Raw genomic sequence first — 17,439 nt, 5'->3', positions numbered from 1 at the left:
GGGACCATGATCTTTGCCTAGGTGTGACTTGACGCACTTGCAACTACCCAGATAGAAATAGCACAGGCGAGATGGCTGCATGGACTGAAGCATACCCGTGCGCCCGGGGGATGCCCCAGGAATCGAAATCGATTGAGCCAACAGCGTTAGGTTGCTTGCCGACCTTGTTGCGCCTTCTCGGCCCCTCTAAGCCCATATATTAAGCGTTGTGCAACTTGAGACATTCCACAAACTGCTTGTTCCCTCGCAGCTAACAAGGATTCTCTCCGGCGGCGAACGGCCGTTGAGACACCAATAAGCCCTTGGCTCCCCGATGCTGTGTCCGCCGCTGTGATTGTCGCTGCAGGCTTGTGAGTGATAGCCAATATGCACATTCCTTCTCCTCGATCCGTCTACTCCAACTACTCTTCCAACGCTAGCTTCCATCTCTGGTTTCTGCGCAGATCCCGACTTCAGTTCGAATTTCTTTCCAGGCGAGTTAGCGGTGAGGTGGATATCGATGACAGGCGTCCCAAGACCTTTGGCAATAGCGTGGCCTTACCGATTCGGGCGTTTCCCATACTTATCTCAAGCGAAAGCCTCTTGATACATTATACGGCTCGTTCCATTTCTACCTCCAAAGGCTGGCCGCTCAGTCTCAGACACGAACCGGGAGGGAGACCACTGAGCGTCACCGCCCGAAACACAACTTTATTTTTCCCATCCTCAAGCTGCCCCAGAAAGCAGCGTCAGCATTCAGCCCCCGATATATCGATAATAACATGAGAGACATGGCCGAAGAAAAGGAATCGGAGGGAGCTCCTTCATCACCCCGAGGTGCCCCGTCTCAAGAGCTTCATTCCTCGCCGAGGAGAGATACTGCCTCTCAAAGAAGTGTCGTCATCGACACATGGGACTCGAGCATCAACATGCCCGGGGCCGCCCCTCTACATGATGAATATGGTCGCGTTAGTGGACCCGAGCATTCGGTGTGTTACATTGTGTTTCGAAACGGAGAAGCGGTAGCGCGGATGACTTACGTGTTTCTCTAGATGAGCGTCCGCCGACTTCTGGCTTTCGTTGCCCTTGCTTTCATGTGGACCAGCGCTCAGGCGCCTTTATATCTTTATGGTATGGCAGTCTTCTACGGTGAAATAAAATTACAAGACTCTTTGCTCACCAACCGTCCTTTAGCCGGCGTGCCCGTCTACATATACAAGGAGCTCGGTGGTGTCCATTACTGGGTATGGTTTGTCACAGCGAACCTCCTCGCCACAGCCGCCGTCTCCCCCTTTGTTGGCGCTCTCTCGGATCTCGTGGGTCGCCGCTATGTGGCCATCACAGGGAGCATCTTCATCATCGCCGGCCAGATCGTTTGCGGAACGGCCTACACGATGGACATATTCATTGGTAAGCAATTATGGTCACCCCAGTGTGCCGGGCCAAGACTCGAAGAGGGGCCAACTGCGATGTCTAACACGCCGTTCTACAGGTGGAATGGCTCTGACGGGCATTGGCGCGGGTATCAACGAGCTCACGGCGCTAGCCGGCACAGCTGAGCTCGTGCCGCTCTCTCAGCGAGGATACTACGTGGCGGCGATCATCCTGACCATCATCCCCTTCATGCCGTCGGTCATGTATGCCCAGCTCATTGCGTCTTACTCGACGTGGCGGTACATCACCGTCTTGACGTCAGGCTGGACGTTCATCGGGCTTGTTGTCACCGTGCTGTTCTACTCGCCGCCCGCACCCACCATCGCGCTCGACCTGGCTGGAAAGATCCGTGCCATGAAGCAGACCGACGTGGTTGGTGGACTTCTATCGATTGCCGGCCTCGCAGTCTTTGAGATTAGCATTCTAAGGGGCGGATACCAAGTATGTTCTTTTTCTATGTTAGAGTTGGTCTTGCCAATGCTGTCTAGATACTCTGACCTCCTGTGTCTCGGGATTCTGTATTTTCTAACTTTGCGTTAGTATTCTTGGTCGAGCGCCCAGGTGCTGGTCCCTCTTGTCCTAGGAGTATGTTTAATAGTGGCCTTTGTTGCTTGGGAGACATGGGGCGCCGCAAACCCCATGGTTCCCCGACGGCTTGGCAAAGCCCCTCGAACCCTCGTTCTCACACTCGTCATCACCTTCATATCGGGGGCCAACTTCTTTTCTGTGTTAATGCTATGGCCAAGTGAGGCTTACAACGTGTATGGGCATGAGTATGTGCCCCTTTTCAGGGTTCCACCCTCTTCTCTCTAAAACTGCACACATGAGTGTTATGGAAGGGAAAAGTTTTCCATGCACGCTCTTTAGATAAAAGTTACTGACATTGGGACCTGATAGTGCCGTCGGAGTGGGAATCCGGGGTCTCCCTTTTGCATTCGGCACCCTTGTCGGCTGTGTGTTGTCTCTGCTACTCCTCTCGCGGTTCCGCGGCAATATTAAATGGCTCCTGTTCGGCACTTCGTGTATAATGACGGCCGGATGCGGCGCGCTCGCCGCTGCCAGGACCGACAACATCCACACCGTCTACGCCATCCTCTTTATTGCCGGTCTCGGCGTAGGCGGCATCGTGGTCCCGGCATCCACCATCAGCACCATCATCTGCCCGAGCGACCTGATCGCCACAATCACCGCGCTGTCCATCGCCATCAGGATCGTCGGCGGCGCCGTCGGCTACGCTGCCTACTACAACGTCTTTGTCAATAAGCTTGTCCCCGCGCTTGCCTTCGCCGTACCCGCGGCCTGCGTCCGCGCGGGCCTCAGAGACCCTGCCGTCATCGGCCAGGCCATTGAGTTGACGGCCGCGTCACTGGTGAGCGAAATCCGAAACCTGCCCGGCGTCGACGATGCCGCCTGGGCCCAGATTGTCGCCGCAGGTCAAGAGGCCTACGCCACGGTCTACCCCTGGGTCTACTACTGCAGCGTCGCCTTTGGCGCCATCTCTATCGTGGCCAGCGTCTTCATCGAAGATATCACCGAGTTTATTGACGATCACGTTGCCGTCGTTTTATGATTCTCTATCACATCTAACCAGCCTGCGAGACGTCATAATCGTGCCGAGTTGTATCTCGGTAAATATTAATCTGTGAGTTTGCCGGGTGTCTGTCTCTTCGCACACGCTTCGATGAGGCTAACGGGCTGCTGCGGATTTATTCTAATATCCTCTTTGTTGTTCCTTGTTTTGTCCTTTTTTTGTTTTAGATCTCTCGGCCTTTGGTGCTTGGAGACTTGTTAGGGATACACCATAACCGCGCTGCTTTCTCTCCCCCCTTCCTGGTTCGCTGTTCGCGATGAGCGTGTGGCAGGGTTAGACTACTATGAAGAAGAAGAAGAAGAAGAAGAAGGGATGACCGCTCGTTCGTTTACTTTAGACTTTATAGATAGATAAATGAAACCTCACCCCACTCGATTCTGTTTGGGAAGTTTATACATGACGCTAATCGATGTGTGTTCTGCGTGTACATTGGCACATCCAAACAAGAGTTGACTTCCAAGACGTTCATTTTAATGCCACAGAAACATCAGCGTGTGAATTTGGGAGACGTGAGTCGAGACCCGATAGGCGACATATACCGGACCGCAGAGCCCCCTATCACATACGACCGTATATACCTAGCTAAAAACTCAGGATCCCGTCCACTCTCCCCTCGATAAACAACTAGTGGCCAGACTAGTAGCTAGGCCGGTGACGACCAGCGAATCCCTAGTGTTGTATTTTTTTAGTTTCTCTTTTGCTTCGATACGGAGGTCGAGTTATACACCTACCTGCACGCACTAGAATCGTCTTGACGTGGGTAAAGATGAGGACTGATCGCAAACTTGGCAATAAAGATTCATACGTTGACATGTCAATAATTAAGTGTGAAAGGTGGTGCTTCGTTTTATTTATTTTCTCTTAACGTCGTGGATGTGGCTGAATGAGAGGAGCCAATGGAAAAGGGGCAACCTCAATGATTTGGGTTAGGGTTGAGGTTTGATGACGCAGACTATGATCTACTGTGTAGATTAATCAAGAGCACTTTCATAATCTCAAAGACGACTATAATAATAATAATAATAATGAGCACCCTTTCAATTATTGACTATACGTAAAGTAACCTAGGACGGAACATCCCCGAAGCGGTATTGGGCCCAAGCCATACTGCCCTCATACTTGGTCCAAGTCTGCTTGCCCCGGTCCTCACCAGCCGCGCCCGCGGCGACGTAGACAGTCATCAAGTGGTCCATCCACGGGTGAGCGGCTTTCGCGTCGGGCCGCTTGGTGACCGCCGCCATGCGGGCCTGCCTCTCCGCGGGTGGGGACTCGACCGCCTCCTTCAGCGCATCGTCAAACGACCTGACGTACGGCATGGGGGTCGACCTGCCGATCGTGAGGCGGTAGTCGCGGAGGTTATGGACCGACATGCCCGTGCAGATGATGACGATGTTCTCGTCGCGGAGAGACGCCACGGCCTGGCCCAGGCGGTAGTGCATGTCCGGGTCTTCGTTCTCGTACAGGCTGACCTGGACCAGGGGCACGTTCAGCGGGTTCTCCTCGGGGTTGAAGGCCACGTTGAACCCCGAGAAGACGCCGTGGTCGAGACCGCGCTTCAGCCCCGACGCCTTGATGCCGGCGTCTCCCAGCAGGCCCAGGATACGGGACGCCAGCTGCGGGCTGCCTTTGCTAGGGTACGTGGCCTCGTAGAACTTGGCGGGGAAGTTGTAGAAGCTGGGGGCAAGTCAGTTGGGACCAATGCGAGAGAATCGCGGGGTGAAAAGGGACATGCACGCACTCGTAGATGAGATCTGTGTTCTCGGCATTGTTCAACTGGATCTCATTGGGCGTTGCCTGCCAGTGGGCCGAGAAGACAACGGCGGCAGTGGGCTTGACCTTTTGAGTTATCTCCTTGCCAATGGCCTGGAGGACGGCATAGGCTGGGTGTTCTGTCCTATATTGGACATCTGGCTAGGTGCGTGTTAGTCGCAACCGAACTGGGCCAGGCAGGTTCCCGGCGGTGACCGGAACCAGGACTTGAATGAGATGCTCACCCCTCCGTGGCTGAAGAAGTAAACGGGCGCCTTCGACATCTTGGACACGGGTGATGATGATGTAGTTGATGGCGATGTGAGATTGGCTGATAGGGTGCGGTTGCCGAGAAATCGCGAGGGGAGGGCTTTGATGTGGGCGAGGAAGGGGAAGCAGCGCATCAGAGGGGCTAAGAGAATGGCTACAATGAGTACGGTAATTGGTAAAATCACCAACGGATAGAGTCGCCTCGACATGCGTGATGAGCCAAGCGAAGCGGGAAAATGTGTGATTACTCAAACGAGATGGACCAGCGAGACTGGCGGCCCGTTTTGACTACTTATACAGCTTGTCGCCATCGAGAAAACACGACTCAAATGGGCCACCTTCATCCGTTCGGTCTCCGTTGCTCGTCGTCCCGAGCCAGCCGTTGTTGGGGAACTAGCGACTTGATCCACAGGTGAAACGAAATGCAAATGACTCGCCGGTGCGGTGCAATCCATTAATTGCCTTGGCAAAAAGGCGCAAAGAAACGGGTTGGAGGAGGCGAAGGGTTTGGGTTGCGTGCTGCGATGCGCCCTGTGTTATCAGAAACCCCACCCCCAATTAGTCCGCACGGACGCCGACCAGCCCCCAAATCGGGGAAGGTGCGGCAACCTCCAACTTCCAGGCTCTCAGCTCCTATCAGAACACAGAACATCTCCACTTACAGCAAACGCTACCAACAGTAGTAACGGAAGGTTCTATATGAGGACTGGCTGTACCTTCCTGGCTAGCCGGGCATACATACCTTTTCGTTAATCCGCATTAGGCATCCGTCCTCCCGGTCGCCTTCAACATGTCGATTCGCCGCCTGCCGCCATTGCTATTCCCAGCTACGGCACGACACACAGCAACCGTGATATTCGTGCACGGGTTAGGCGACACAGGCCATGGATGGAGTGACGCCGTAGAGAACTGGCGGAGGCGTCAGCGGCTCGAGGAGGTCAAGTTCATCTTGCCCCATGCGCCCACCATCCCCATCACCTGTAACTGGGGAATGCGGATGCCAGGGTGGTATGACATTGTAAGTGGCGTCTCCGTGGAGGACTCGGGGCGGCGCCGAATTCACGGGTCACGGTCGACTGACTAGTCCAAGGTCTCCCTCGACGGCAATTCGGAGGCGCTCCGCCAGAACGAGGACGAGGCAGGCATCATGCTGAGCCAGGCCTACTTCCACGGCCTGATCCAGCAGGAGATCGATTCGGGCATCCCCGCTGACCGCATCGTCCTCGGCGGCTTCAGCCAGGGCGGCGCCGTTTCGATCTTCAGTGGCTTGACGGCCAAGTGGAAGCTCGCCGGCATCGCTGCCCTGTCGTCATACTTGCTGCTCAGCTCAAAGTTTTCCGAGCTGGTGCCCCAGCCTGAGTTCAACAAGGAGACTCCGGTTGCCATGTTCCACGGCGATTCGGACCCTGTCGTGAAAACAGAGCTTGGACAGCTGTCGTACAAAATGCTGAAGGCACAGGGGTACAACGTCTCACTGAAATTATATCCGTGAGTACCTGACCTACCTCCCTCATCTTCACCACACGACCCCCCTCCCCATCATCTAGCTGACCGTGCATCCAGTAATATGGGCCACTCTGCCTGTCCAGAGGAGTTGGATGACGTGGAAGCTTTCTTGACAGAGAGGTTGCCGGCGTTGGGCGGGGAGCAGGAGAAGTCGGAGCTGTGATCTGTGTCTAGAGCGCGTCTCCTTTTCTTATTTCTTCCGCTTTTACTCCTCTAATTCCCACTCGATCGTTCACCTCACAGATGAAGTGGTCTCTATCTATGAATGGACACCTACACATAGCGAAAGTAGGAGGCCTGGTCCCATCCCTGCTTCAGCTACCAATTTTACATACCAATCAATACCTTACGTATGCAAAGGTATTCAAGGTAATGAATGAGGAACATATTTTGGAAGATTAGTAAGAAGAGGACGAGAGAACTGGGGTCGGCCTGAAAGCGTCATTTTTTCAGTAAAAGTAATAAGTCAGTCCCTGGCAAGAAGATGAATACACTTGAAGGGGGGTTGTGCGGGTTATTGATGTCCTAGTGTTTTGTTCGGAATGGCTTGCTGTTGTCGTAATGTCGATTACCCCACGGAACTTGCCGGTTTGGAATTGCGCTAGGGAACGCAAGTCAAAAAATGGCCTGTGATAATGGGCCCGTGCCAGGGGACGCGCGCTATCTTATCAGTACCCATGACATGGAGAATGACCCCGATGGGCGATCTGACCCGCCGCCGCAGTTGGCGTTGGCTTGCATCACAGGCTCGAAATTGTCACTCATCGACAGCCAGGCAGCCTCAGCAACCCACTCACCCTCTCAAGCGACGGGAAATACACAGGCTGCCCTGATCCAATGCGTGCGGCCCGCCAAGCCATGACACCTCTCGCCATCCCATATCGCTAAGACACCCGACCATCCCAAGTCAAGTAACGACGGAAAACAGGACAAGCCGAGACCGAGTCCGCGAGCGAGTCCACCAAAAATAGAAAGCCCCGGCTCGTCATCTCCGCGAACAACAACTGTTGCTGCGGAACTCGGCATCGCCACCGAGTTAACAAGGCTCGACATCTCCGTCTTTGTCCCTGCCCCGCCTCGCCGTCGAACCGACGACCACAGCCCTCGCCATGGCAGGCAACTCGCCGCCGTCCCCGACGCCGTCACAGCTGCCTCCGGTGCCGGCTAGCCCAACATACTCTTACGCCTCAACCGCGAACCCCATGTCGCAATACAACCTACCGCTACCGCCGCCCCCGCGGCCCGCGCATGCCGTGCTCACCAAGGCCGACCTCGAGTCCTCGCAAACCGCCTACGCCGACGTGCTGACGACAGCCAAGGCCTACCGGCTCGCGCTCGCGTCGCTCTCGACGGCCGCGTCCGCGTTCGGGTCCGCGCTCGAGTCGTGCGCGCGGCTCAAGGAGGCGCGCGCCGACGCCCTCGGCCCTGCCGCCGGTGCGTCGCTCAGCAACAGCTTCAACACCAAGGGCACGTGCACCGCCGACGCGCTGCTGACGGTGGCCGGGCTGCAGCACCTGGTCGCGAACCACCAGCAGATACTTTCCGAGACGGTCTACCGCTCCTTCGAGGTGCCGCTGTTGCACGAGCTGGACAAGTGGCGCGCCGCCGTCGACGACGAGGAGGACGGCTACGCCCGCGCCGCCGCTGCCCAGAGCCGCGAGATCCGCCGCCTCGAGAAGGAGGGCCTCAAGCTGCACCGCCAGCGCCGCCGCGACGTGGCAAAGTTCCGCAGCCACCTCGTCGAGCTCACCACCAAGCTCGACGGCCTGACCGTGCTGCACGGCGAACACGCCCGCACCCTGCTGCGCGAGAGCCAGGAGACGAGCGAGTGCATTGTCGACGCCAGCTGCAGCCTGGTGCGCGCCGAGGTCGACATCTTCGAGAGCCTGGCGCGCAAGGGCTGGACTGGCGGCGGGCTCGAGGACGTGCTGGAGAAGGGCGTCGATGTTTTCGCGGCCGAAGACCACCATACCAGTATAGGGAGGGTCGGTGGTGGAAAGGGTAGTAGCGGCGGGTCTGGTGGAGATGGCAGCGGCAGCGGCGGTGGCGGCAGCGGTGGTGTCGGGTCTGGTGACGGAAGTAAGTTGTTTAGCATCTTGCCGCCCAAGAGCATCCTCGCCGACTCCGGGTCCGAAACACTGCGGGTCGGGAACCACAACCGTACCGACAGCCTGCTCGTGGACGGGGATCGCTACCAGAGCCTAGTCGGCGCCGTCGGCAGCGGTCCCGGCTCTAACCTACCGACACCTACGGGAGGCGGCGGCGGCCTGCGGGAGAGAGACCGCGACTCGGATAGCGTGTTTTCCGAGTTCAACCGGCCCCGCGGCGTGCGGCCCTTCTCACCCCATCCTCAGCCCCTGAGACTGAACCCCGAGAACCTCATTGGGAGCCTCGACAACAGCGACTCGTCGGCCGACTCAACCGATGGGAGGCCGCCCCCGACTCCAGGGGAGGGCGGGTCCGCGATCGATGACGACGACGATGATGACGAAACCAATGTTGGCGAGAACCACAAGGCCGACGATGACGACGACGTAACCGTCGGCGAGCCAAGCCCTTGGCTCAACGAAGGGCTGCGCAGCCTGTCAGGCGCGGAGGAGGACCAGGAGGAAGTCGGCGCCAGCCTAGAGACGCCGCGCCAGCGTAAGGACGGGAGCTGGAGCCTGGCAAGATGATGAATATAATATAATGTAATAATACGCCGCATCTCACCGGTTGGTGGCGTGGCATGGCATGGCGATGGACAGTTGGCTGGCTTTGGCCCCGACGACTGCTGCCATGACGAGCAAAGAGAGAGAGAGGGAGTGAGATATTAGAAAAGACGGCTATTTTGTCCTTGTATCATGAGCATTACACTTTAAATACCCTTGTTTTTTCTTGCTTTGTCTTGTTGTGCTTCTTTTTTTGTTTCTGTTCTGCTTCTGCTCCGTACGGGTTGCTTGTCGACAACAAGTAAATCAGTGTCATCTGTGCATGCACGCTCATGCAAATCTATTATATATTTCCTAATGTTTATTTCCATATCCCTTTGTGGACATTTCACCCTTTTCGTTCTCAATTTTTTGTCTTCATTTTCCTTTCCTCGAATCTATGCCTAGGTTGGGTACACGTACTATTTCCGGAGAGATGCCTGAGCACGCAATGCCATAATAAAGAGCTCAGCCTGCTCAGTGTCTTCGCATCGGGAGATATTGCATGTGTGTTATTATTCTTGTAATTAATGGTCCGTCATTACGTCGTAATGCGCGCTCCTAATCCGAAGACTACTTTGTACAGCTCCCAACAACCACTACCTCGAACCACCATCCAGCTCAGTCATCCTTGTCGGCGTTGAGAATTTCGCCGCCAAAGAGCCCAAACGCCGAGTCCAGCCACCAGATAAGTTTCCAGTACAGGCTCGCCTTGTCCCAGTCAAACTCGCCCGCGTCGGTACGCGGCACCTCGTTGCCGATCATGGAGCCGCTGAAGTACCGGAAGAAGGGGACGTGGTTGAGCGCGCGCTGCGTGTACGTGGGCGCCGGAAGCAGAGCCTGCTCGACGGGAAGGAGCTTAACCTTCCGCACCGTGGGGATGGCCCGGCAGAACTCATTTTCCGGGTTCCGCTGTTCCTGTTCTTGTTGCCGCTGCTGTTCGTGTTGGTTGAGGAGCTCGGTGTCGAGGCCAGTGCTTGCACCCCTCCCGTTTGTGACTGTGCCCGAGGACACGGTGTTGGTGGTGCCTCCTGAGGCTGACGTCACGGTCGTGGTGTCGGCGGTCCGCGACGAGGAATATGAGTGTGGCGGTGAGAAATCGAAGCTGTCCGAGTTCATCATGGCTCTAGTAAATGCGTCTACCGAGACGGAGGTTCCACCTGCTTGGGAGGTGGATGCGGCAGCGCGCCGCCGGGGACCTGTAGGCGTTCGCAGCCGTCCACGGTTGTCGTGGATTTCAGTCATGACTGGTACATCGGGTACTGCTTCGTCGCGCGAGGGTGGGATGCCGTGGTACGGCTCCGCGTAGACGAGATGACCGAGGATGCTTTGGGGAGATGTGAACATGGCCGCCTCGGCAGCTTCCGCAGACTCGAACGTGACTTTGACCCAGTGCTCCCCGCTGTGTGCCTTGTTGACTTTGGTGCGTTCTTCGGGCGTCAGGGCGCGCCGTCTCGTGAAGGCGGGGTCGCGCAGCTCTGACTTGTACCGCCTGCTCTCGACGGGGGGCTCGCGCGAGTAGTCCTCACAGATAGTACCGGCGAGCTGCTCGAAGTGATTGATTGCAGCATACTGCTGAATAGGGGATCGGTAGCCGCGAAGTATGACCTCTGTAGGCTCTCGTTTAGTGGCGAAGCGGGTCGTGAGGGCGGTTCCTTCGTCCAGCGTTGCCCCGAGCCCCGGCTGTGACGATTTCCGCTGGCCAGCCTCGGTCGGGTTGGCCGGGACAGGGCTCTGACTTTGGTTTTGGTTCTGTATCCAACTGCTAAAGACGCGGTCCGCTGCTGCTATAGTTGCGTCCTCTCTCCTAGCCGGCGTGCCTGTTTTCGATCTCGAACGTCGCGTGGATTTTCCGAAGGAACCCGTCTCGACCGTCGACTTTCTCGAGCGCCCGGGCGGGCCGTCTTGCCTGGAAATCACGCGCAAGTCAGCGCCATCTACACATGCATGCTATCTTGCGCATCGGAAAATGGGAACGAACTGTGGGAAGACCATTGCATAGGGTCTTTGGACGCCGTCGTCGCCAATGTAGAGCTCCTCGTCTGGCACGTTGTGCAGAATTAATGGAGCCATGTCTGATGGCGATGCTTCTGCAACAACAAACACGGGCTCAATGGCTAGGGCTGGATTGTTGCTACCGCGTAAAGAAAAAAGAACCCGGATTAGGTTGCTGTTGCGTTGCTAGGTGACAGCCAGATCCAAACTCTAGCGCAAAAGGGATTACGATGCGCTAAACGCGAGGCCCAAAACTTTGAGGCTCCGAGTCGCTAGGGGGATGACTAATCTTACCTGTGCCAGTTTACACCGCCTCCATAAACCAGCCTCAGCTCTTATCAGCTCACGTGATATATCACGTGATGCAAGTAGCCTGCCCGCTATAATGTTTTGCAGCTTGATCATTGCCGCGATAAATGGGATATACAGATCGAATTTGTAACATCAGCGACGCCGGAATTGCGACACACAAAGATGTTAGTCATTATTTCGTCTGCTCGAGGAGTGACCTCAATAGTTAGATTCATCACAAAAGTGATACTTTGATACCTAGGTAGGTATGGCTTGTACCCATGGGCCATCACCACGCACGCACTAAAATGAACACACCTAGTTAAGAACTTGCCGCGGTGCATGCTTCGGTCTGTTAAAGAGATGATAGGTGACATATCCCTTGCTTTGGATGCCAGCCCACTGAGTCTTGCTAATTAGGAGGTTGGTAAAGAATGGGAGTCTCCTTTTCACGAATACCAACCAATAACCACGAGAGGCAACCCGACCTAGGTAAAAGTGCGCCAGATATAAAGATATCCCGGAGAAACAAGACATGAAGCCACCTGACGGCACCGATTTAGTCACAAAGGAGTCAAGGGAACAGGGATAGTGCGTTGAGCCCCAAAACGAGTGTGTTGATGATCTATCAAAGTCTAGCTCTAGTCGGGTAAGAGCTGTGGGCTGAACGGATGTGTTTGTCGGTTTGTTTGATTCTAAATGTAATGAGATCTTGCCCAAAATTCGTCGAGGGTGAGATTGGTTTTAGCCGCTGGAAGCGGTGGTTCAATTTCCCCATGATGTATGTGCCTCGGTAGTAATAGATTAATAGTTATTCGAGGGACTAGTCATCGCATGGCCAATGTGGGTAAGCGCTCGTGTAAGCTTTCTAATTGCTGCCAAAATTATGGCTGTACCTACCTCATGTGAGAGTTCTTGGAATTGGATACCAAGCTGACCCTTCCATGATGGCAAAGTCGGGCGCTCAACAGTCAGTGTCAGGTGCAGAAAAAGACCGGTCAATTAACTGCCATTTAGGAGGCGGTGACTTCTCCATTATAGACTTACTGATCTCAGTCCCGTGAAATAAAGAGCAATTAATAGGTTCCCGGAATTTAGAAAGAAGAGTTCCAATTCTAGAACACTCAATGCACTTACCATGACAAAAAGTCGATTCCACGGCCTGCAGAACAGGTTCCAATGTAAGCGCTACGGCATACGGAAGCATTAATCCAGCCGGAGGTTAGCCAGACACCCCAGAAGTAGTAACTATTCGAGTATTACCATCTAGGTAGGTACCTTCAGGTACTTACCTTAGGTACACGTTACCGATAATCGAGAAGTCCATGCTTCACCCTTCTAAAATCAGGTAAATAATCAATAAGCGCCTCGTTTATATCTCTTGTCAGTATCCCTTGTCAATATCCCTTACAAACAGTCACCGCGCTGTGCTTTCAAACCCCGGCGGAGGTGTAATTACTGGGATGGACTTACTTATCTCTTGTGGGCGGCTAACACGCCGCCTAGCCAGGCCGAAATCGAAATGCAAGTCACAAACTGCGCCACGTCTTGGCTCTGTCCACCCCGGTTCTAGTTTCACATCAAATCGAGGGTGACATGAGGGGCTCTAACAGATTGGATGGGGAGTTCTGGCATCTGGGACGACTCTTGCAGCATGATGAATACCTAGGTAGATAAATATGGCTTTAGCTAAGAGGACAAACAAGTAACTTGAATATCCAGATGACATTATGGCTCAGTCAAGTGCAATGATCTTCGTAAAAGTGAGCACCTAGATGACCCGCTATGAGGGGGAGACACGAAACAACAAAAGAGATTCATCAAACTGTAACGATTTTCTTATTTCTTTTACTTTTTTGCAGGGAAAAGGCGGGGCTATCATTTGGTTCAAATCGTGACCTCGCCCCGACATGAAATACACTTTGAGTGCATCTGTGGACAGATCCGGTAGGCCCGAAATGCTTATGACATGGGTTTGTATGTTACTGCACGCGCAGTTTTTGCACTATTCGAGGCAAACCTATATGATCTGGTTCCTAAAAGGTCTCTGCTCAGTGTTCGCTTCAGCTGACATGAATGTCTAGACGTGCTGGGAAACGCTAGTACCGTGTCGGTATTGTGTGGTTTAGTTACATATATCTATCCATTCTTCACACTGCTGGAAGTACCTAAGTAAGTTCCCGCAGGGTTTGCGCGCTGAGCGGGGATTTGAGTCCCGATAGGGGCATAACTCCACTCCCCCGCAATCGCTCTTATCGTGAAGCCGCTAAAGTTCAATGTCAGCCAGGACCAGGAATCCATTCCATATTAGCGGCTTGCCTCGACATCTTATTACCGAACCCACATCACGGCGGCACGGGAACCCGGCAGCTCATCCATCATGGCATCCAAAGAGAAGCCCGAACAGGGTCTCAAAAACCCCGAGCCGTCTCTTCCTTCAAAGGAAAAGAAGGAGCCAAAGTATCATGTCTATATCCGACTTCCCTTCAATCGCGGCGACTTCGTCGATCCCCCGCCAGTAAGTTTCGCACTGTGCTCCTCCCCTCAGACGCCGAGGCTCAGCAGCTGAGCGAAGCTGACGCCCGCCTCGTTCCAGATGGACTGGGACGAAAGGAAATCCGAAGCACTGTGGGGCATCATTTCTGGCGCCTCGCAGACCGAGATCGACTGTGAGTACCACCTCTCCCTACGAGCCAACGCGTGTCTTTGCTAACATAGAGATTCTCTAGGGGATGACCTGTGCGTGGCTCCGTCTTGGCAGATGCTCACCTCGCCCAAAGATACTAACACTACTATGCTGCTCTAGTGCTGTCAAGTTCGACGTCACGGTTGAGTTCTTGCTACAGATGGCCTCGTATCTTGCCGAGCGCCACAACTCGCAGCTCAGAGCCCAGATGCAGCGTAAGGCCGCTATAACTAGAGGCTCGACTGCCCCTTCCCCTGTGCCTGGGGCTGAGCCCGTCGGGTATGCGACGGCCGAGGCCATGCGCCGGACTGGCTCTGGAGGTGGACGCACGCCGTCAGCACTCTCCATACGCAAGGAAACGCCTGCCCCCAAGAGTGACGGAAACACGGCTCCCACACCAACCAAGACCACCCTGCCCCTGCGGCCCACTGTCTCACGAAACTCGTCAGCCAACACGGCTGTCTTGACGCAGATTCAGATCGCCAACAAGGCAACTAATAATAGGCTGGCCGACTCGTATCGGCCCAGACTCCCGTCGCTGCCTATCTCGACAGCTTATGCAAACCCCACACCCAAACCCGGCCAAGACGCCGAGCTCCCGCCTCCTAGCCCCGCCGCGTCGACATCGTCACCAACGTCATCCTCGTCTGACAGCCCAGTCCAGAGTCGCATCATTCGCCGCCCTCCTCGCTTCCAAGCCGTCGACGCAGCTGGGGACCTAGACGGTGACGACGAGGCCGAACCTGCCTTCCTGCCCTTCAAGGCGCAAAGCCCCACGTCCATTCGGGGCCAGGATATGGGCGCCACGCTACGAGGAGATGTCCGTGACTTTGGGCGTCGCTTGCCAAAGACTGATCACAAGGACCAGATCCACCACTCACAAACCTCGGACTCATCGACAAGCTCAGCAGCCATGGTGCCTCGGCAGTCGACAAATAACCGCAAGCCTCCGGGGCCACTTTCCCCACGCCGGACAGCTGAGCTCGTAGGCCGAAGCCCCACTGGAAAGGGCAAAGGAATGTCGCGCGAGGGCAGCGACGGGGCTCCGAGCATGGGGAGCAGCTTCAGCGACCTTGATGGTGAGTATATTTTTCTATAATCCTAAGGCAGTGCCAAACGAGCCAGCCCTCTCAGAGGGAAACGCTTTGCTGACTGGTGGGGGTTCTCTCCAGACGCTTCGGTGACACAGTCGGCTCTTGAGGAGGCTCTTGCTAGTCGCATGGACGGTACTATTGGTAGTAGGATGAGCACCATAGGCCAGGCCATCCGAAGCCGGTACTTACCCAAGTCGAACCAGCCGTAAGTGGGTGTGGGCGTGTCAGTTTCCCAGCGTCCTCCCCGTTGCAGTCTCATGGCACTGCCGAGGCATGTGTCAGTATTACGGTCTGTTTCCCCCTTCTTTTGATGTGTTGTGGTTTGGGCACTTCAAGATGTCCCTCTTTTTACCCCTTTAGGTTGGGTGACGGGCGGTGAGTTTCTTTCTTGATACTGTCGACTTGAGGTATCTTCCGTGTCTTCAGTCGAAGCAGTTTCTTGTATGCTTTCCCCTTACCTCTTCCTCTCTGACTTTGTGGGAAGGTGGAAGCGCTGTTACTGGACTATGTTTCTGTTACGGGTAATATTTGAGCAACAGGTTGGGCTGTTGCATGTACTCATTACTTGGTGTTTGTGAGAGCGAATACGACGCGAGTCGGACGGATGACAATCCGAATGATGATGGACGAGATGTCTCTCAGCAAGAAAATATCAGCAAAAAGCACAATTGCACTAACTCCATATCTGTCAACGGGTAGCGTATGGAGCAAGAGCAAGCGTCTGTTCGTCTCTAATTTCATGATCTATTCCGCCTGTTTTAGGCCTCGTGCATTTGCATATCCGCCAACGCAACGCACCAGAGCAGGTCCGGCCGCTTGTGCATTCGGTCTGCTGGCGCCTTCATCGGTAGTCGCTCCACGGCAATTTTGTGACTTCTCTCTTCGAGGCGACCGGTGAAAGTGCAAAGTCGAAATAACTCTTGACCGGTGTGGGGCTGTGGCGGCCAACGTCGCCAGTGATTCGCCCAGAGGCGCAGAACTCGGTGCGACCGGTGAAGGCATTTGCATGTCTTGAAGCGACCGGTGAAGTTCAACCTGCAGCGCGGGCATCGTCGACGTGTAGTCGCGCATGCATTTGTGTAGGCTGTCAAGCTGTCAACGCTCTCCACTGCCAGACCGGTCAGGATAGATTGCAGTGGAATCGACGACCGGTCAACAGCTCGAGCCTGACCGGTCAACAGCTCGAGCCTGACCGGTCGTGGGAATGGAGCAGTGAATTGGCGACCGGTGAGGACTTGTTGATTGCCAATTGGCGATTTGCATGACGACCGGTCAGGAGCAGCATGTACTTTACGGAGTACATACATACATACGAATACGCCAGAGGCTGTCCGTCCAATGACATGGCATGATTGGGAAGAAGGGGGTTATTTGCTGTCAGTCTCTTGCATCTGTCGACGAGCGCCACTCCGTTTCCCTTGTGCTGAAGATCTGCAAGAACCGGACGGAGCTCCTCATTGTCAGCTTTAAACCTTGACTTTTGTTTTACAACCATTATGTTGATGATGTTGGTGATGGAGACGCACCCTCATGACATCCAACATCCTAATGCAAACTAACAACACCTCTTTCGTCTCGCTACCCATCCATACGTACTTTAATTTCAGTCTATCTGCCGTCGACCGGTGAAGTAAAGTTACCTGACCGGTCGTCCTGCCGTGCATCTCGCTCGGAAGCGGGCCGCTCAGACCGGTCAGTCGGCAGTTCGTTTTTTTGCATGCAGGGACCGACACACCGGTGAGCGGCACGGCACCCCCCCTTGCATTGCGACCCCCAATAATTACACACACACACACACACACACACACCGAACCCCACGCGCGGCGCGAGAAAAATTGTAATGTAGTTGATGAGTGAAACTGTGAGAGACATGTGAGATAGAGACGCAGATCATCATAGAAGCCAGATTCGACCAGTCTGGGGCGGCAGGCAGGCAGCTCGGCACGGCCCGGCATACCTAGTCTGGGAGCTTGCTCCCCCCGCGTTCGGGAAACAAACTTTATTCTTGGTGTCAATGGTAATCAGCGTGTTACTCAGTCACTCCCGTGGCCGTGTCCTGTCAGATGGCGAACTGGTTGTCGTTGCGTTGGAAAGAGGCCGGCCGCACGAGAAGGCTGGGTTTGGTGAGAAGTAGATAGGTAGGCAGTAAGCTGC

General features: G+C 54.9%; 6 protein-coding genes across 6 annotated transcripts; 4 read left to right on the top strand and 2 right to left on the bottom strand.

Annotated features, from left to right (window-relative positions):
• Positions 1 to 1,073: 1,073 nt before the first annotated feature.
• B0T26DRAFT_633772 (fungal trichothecene efflux pump) lies at positions 1,074 to 2,983 on the top strand (the record flags this gene model as incomplete). The annotated part of the gene is made up of 5 exons (XM_060436567.1): positions 1,074 to 1,110; positions 1,174 to 1,389; positions 1,472 to 1,854; positions 1,954 to 2,186; positions 2,311 to 2,983. 5 exons carry the CDS (start codon positions 1,074 to 1,076, stop codon positions 2,981 to 2,983), a joined length of 1,542 nt encoding a protein of 513 aa, XP_060302547.1.
• Positions 2,984 to 4,006: 1,023 nt separating this feature from the next.
• On the bottom strand, positions 4,007 to 5,540 carry B0T26DRAFT_685291 (Extradiol ring-cleavage dioxygenase, class III enzyme, subunit B). Its single transcript, XM_060440869.1, has 4 exons — positions 5,272 to 5,540; positions 4,999 to 5,165; positions 4,743 to 4,915; positions 4,007 to 4,678 (listed from the first exon to the last, which is right to left on the bottom strand). The coding sequence occupies exons 2-4, from the start codon at positions 5,155 to 5,157 to the stop codon at positions 4,069 to 4,071; spliced, it is 942 nt and encodes a 313-aa protein (XP_060302546.1). The 5' UTR covers positions 5,158 to 5,165; positions 5,272 to 5,540; the 3' UTR covers positions 4,007 to 4,068.
• A 273-nt stretch (positions 5,541 to 5,813) lies between these two features.
• Positions 5,814 to 6,692, top strand: B0T26DRAFT_633286 (Phospholipase/carboxylesterase/thioesterase; the record flags this gene model as incomplete). The annotated part of the gene is made up of 3 exons (XM_060436530.1): positions 5,814 to 6,041; positions 6,114 to 6,511; positions 6,587 to 6,692. The coding sequence occupies 3 exons, from the start codon at positions 5,814 to 5,816 to the stop codon at positions 6,690 to 6,692; spliced, it is 732 nt and encodes a 243-aa protein (XP_060302545.1).
• Positions 6,693 to 7,638: 946 nt separating this feature from the next.
• On the top strand, positions 7,639 to 9,204 carry B0T26DRAFT_670052 (uncharacterized protein; the record flags this gene model as incomplete). Its single annotated transcript, XM_060439136.1, has 2 exons — positions 7,639 to 8,936; positions 9,084 to 9,204. 2 exons carry the CDS (start codon positions 7,639 to 7,641, stop codon positions 9,202 to 9,204), a joined length of 1,419 nt encoding a protein of 472 aa, XP_060302544.1.
• A 636-nt stretch (positions 9,205 to 9,840) lies between these two features.
• B0T26DRAFT_736549 (uncharacterized protein) lies at positions 9,841 to 11,292 on the bottom strand (the record flags this gene model as incomplete). The annotated part of the gene is made up of 3 exons (XM_060443337.1): positions 9,841 to 10,358; positions 10,443 to 11,128; positions 11,201 to 11,292. 3 exons carry the CDS (start codon positions 11,290 to 11,292, stop codon positions 9,841 to 9,843), a joined length of 1,296 nt encoding a protein of 431 aa, XP_060302543.1.
• Positions 11,293 to 13,885: 2,593 nt separating this feature from the next.
• On the top strand, positions 13,886 to 15,494 carry B0T26DRAFT_745686 (uncharacterized protein; the record flags this gene model as incomplete). The annotated part of the gene is made up of 5 exons (XM_060444599.1): positions 13,886 to 14,023; positions 14,102 to 14,174; positions 14,235 to 14,244; positions 14,312 to 15,270; positions 15,364 to 15,494. 5 exons carry the CDS (start codon positions 13,886 to 13,888, stop codon positions 15,492 to 15,494), a joined length of 1,311 nt encoding a protein of 436 aa, XP_060302542.1.
• Between the last annotated feature and the right edge of the window lie 1,945 nt (positions 15,495 to 17,439).

The sequence above is a fragment of the Lasiosphaeria miniovina genome (genome assembly GCF_030549165.1).
Source record: "Lasiosphaeria miniovina strain SMH2392-1A chromosome Unknown B0T26scaffold_1, whole genome shotgun sequence".
Classification (NCBI taxonomy): domain Eukaryota; kingdom Fungi; phylum Ascomycota; class Sordariomycetes; order Sordariales; family Lasiosphaeriaceae; genus Lasiosphaeria; species Lasiosphaeria miniovina.
Note: the sequence above shows the minus strand (reverse complement) of the source record. Positions and strands in the feature narration are given on the sequence as shown.

What these genes read in the sequence shown, in the direction of transcription:
- B0T26DRAFT_685291 (XM_060440869.1), bottom strand. Translation starts at nt 5,157, where the DNA reads ATGCGCTGCTTCCCCTTCCTCGCCCACATCAAAGCCCTCCCCTCGCGA. An exon ending in ACTTCTTCAGCCACGGAGGG is followed by an intron (nt 4,916 to 4,998) that starts GTGAGCATCTCA and finishes ACACGCACCTAG; the next exon opens with CCAGATGTCCAATATAGGAC. An exon ending in AACACAGATCTCATCTACGA is followed by an intron (nt 4,679 to 4,742) that starts GTGCGTGCATGT and finishes ACTTGCCCCCAG; the next exon opens with CTTCTACAACTTCCCCGCCA.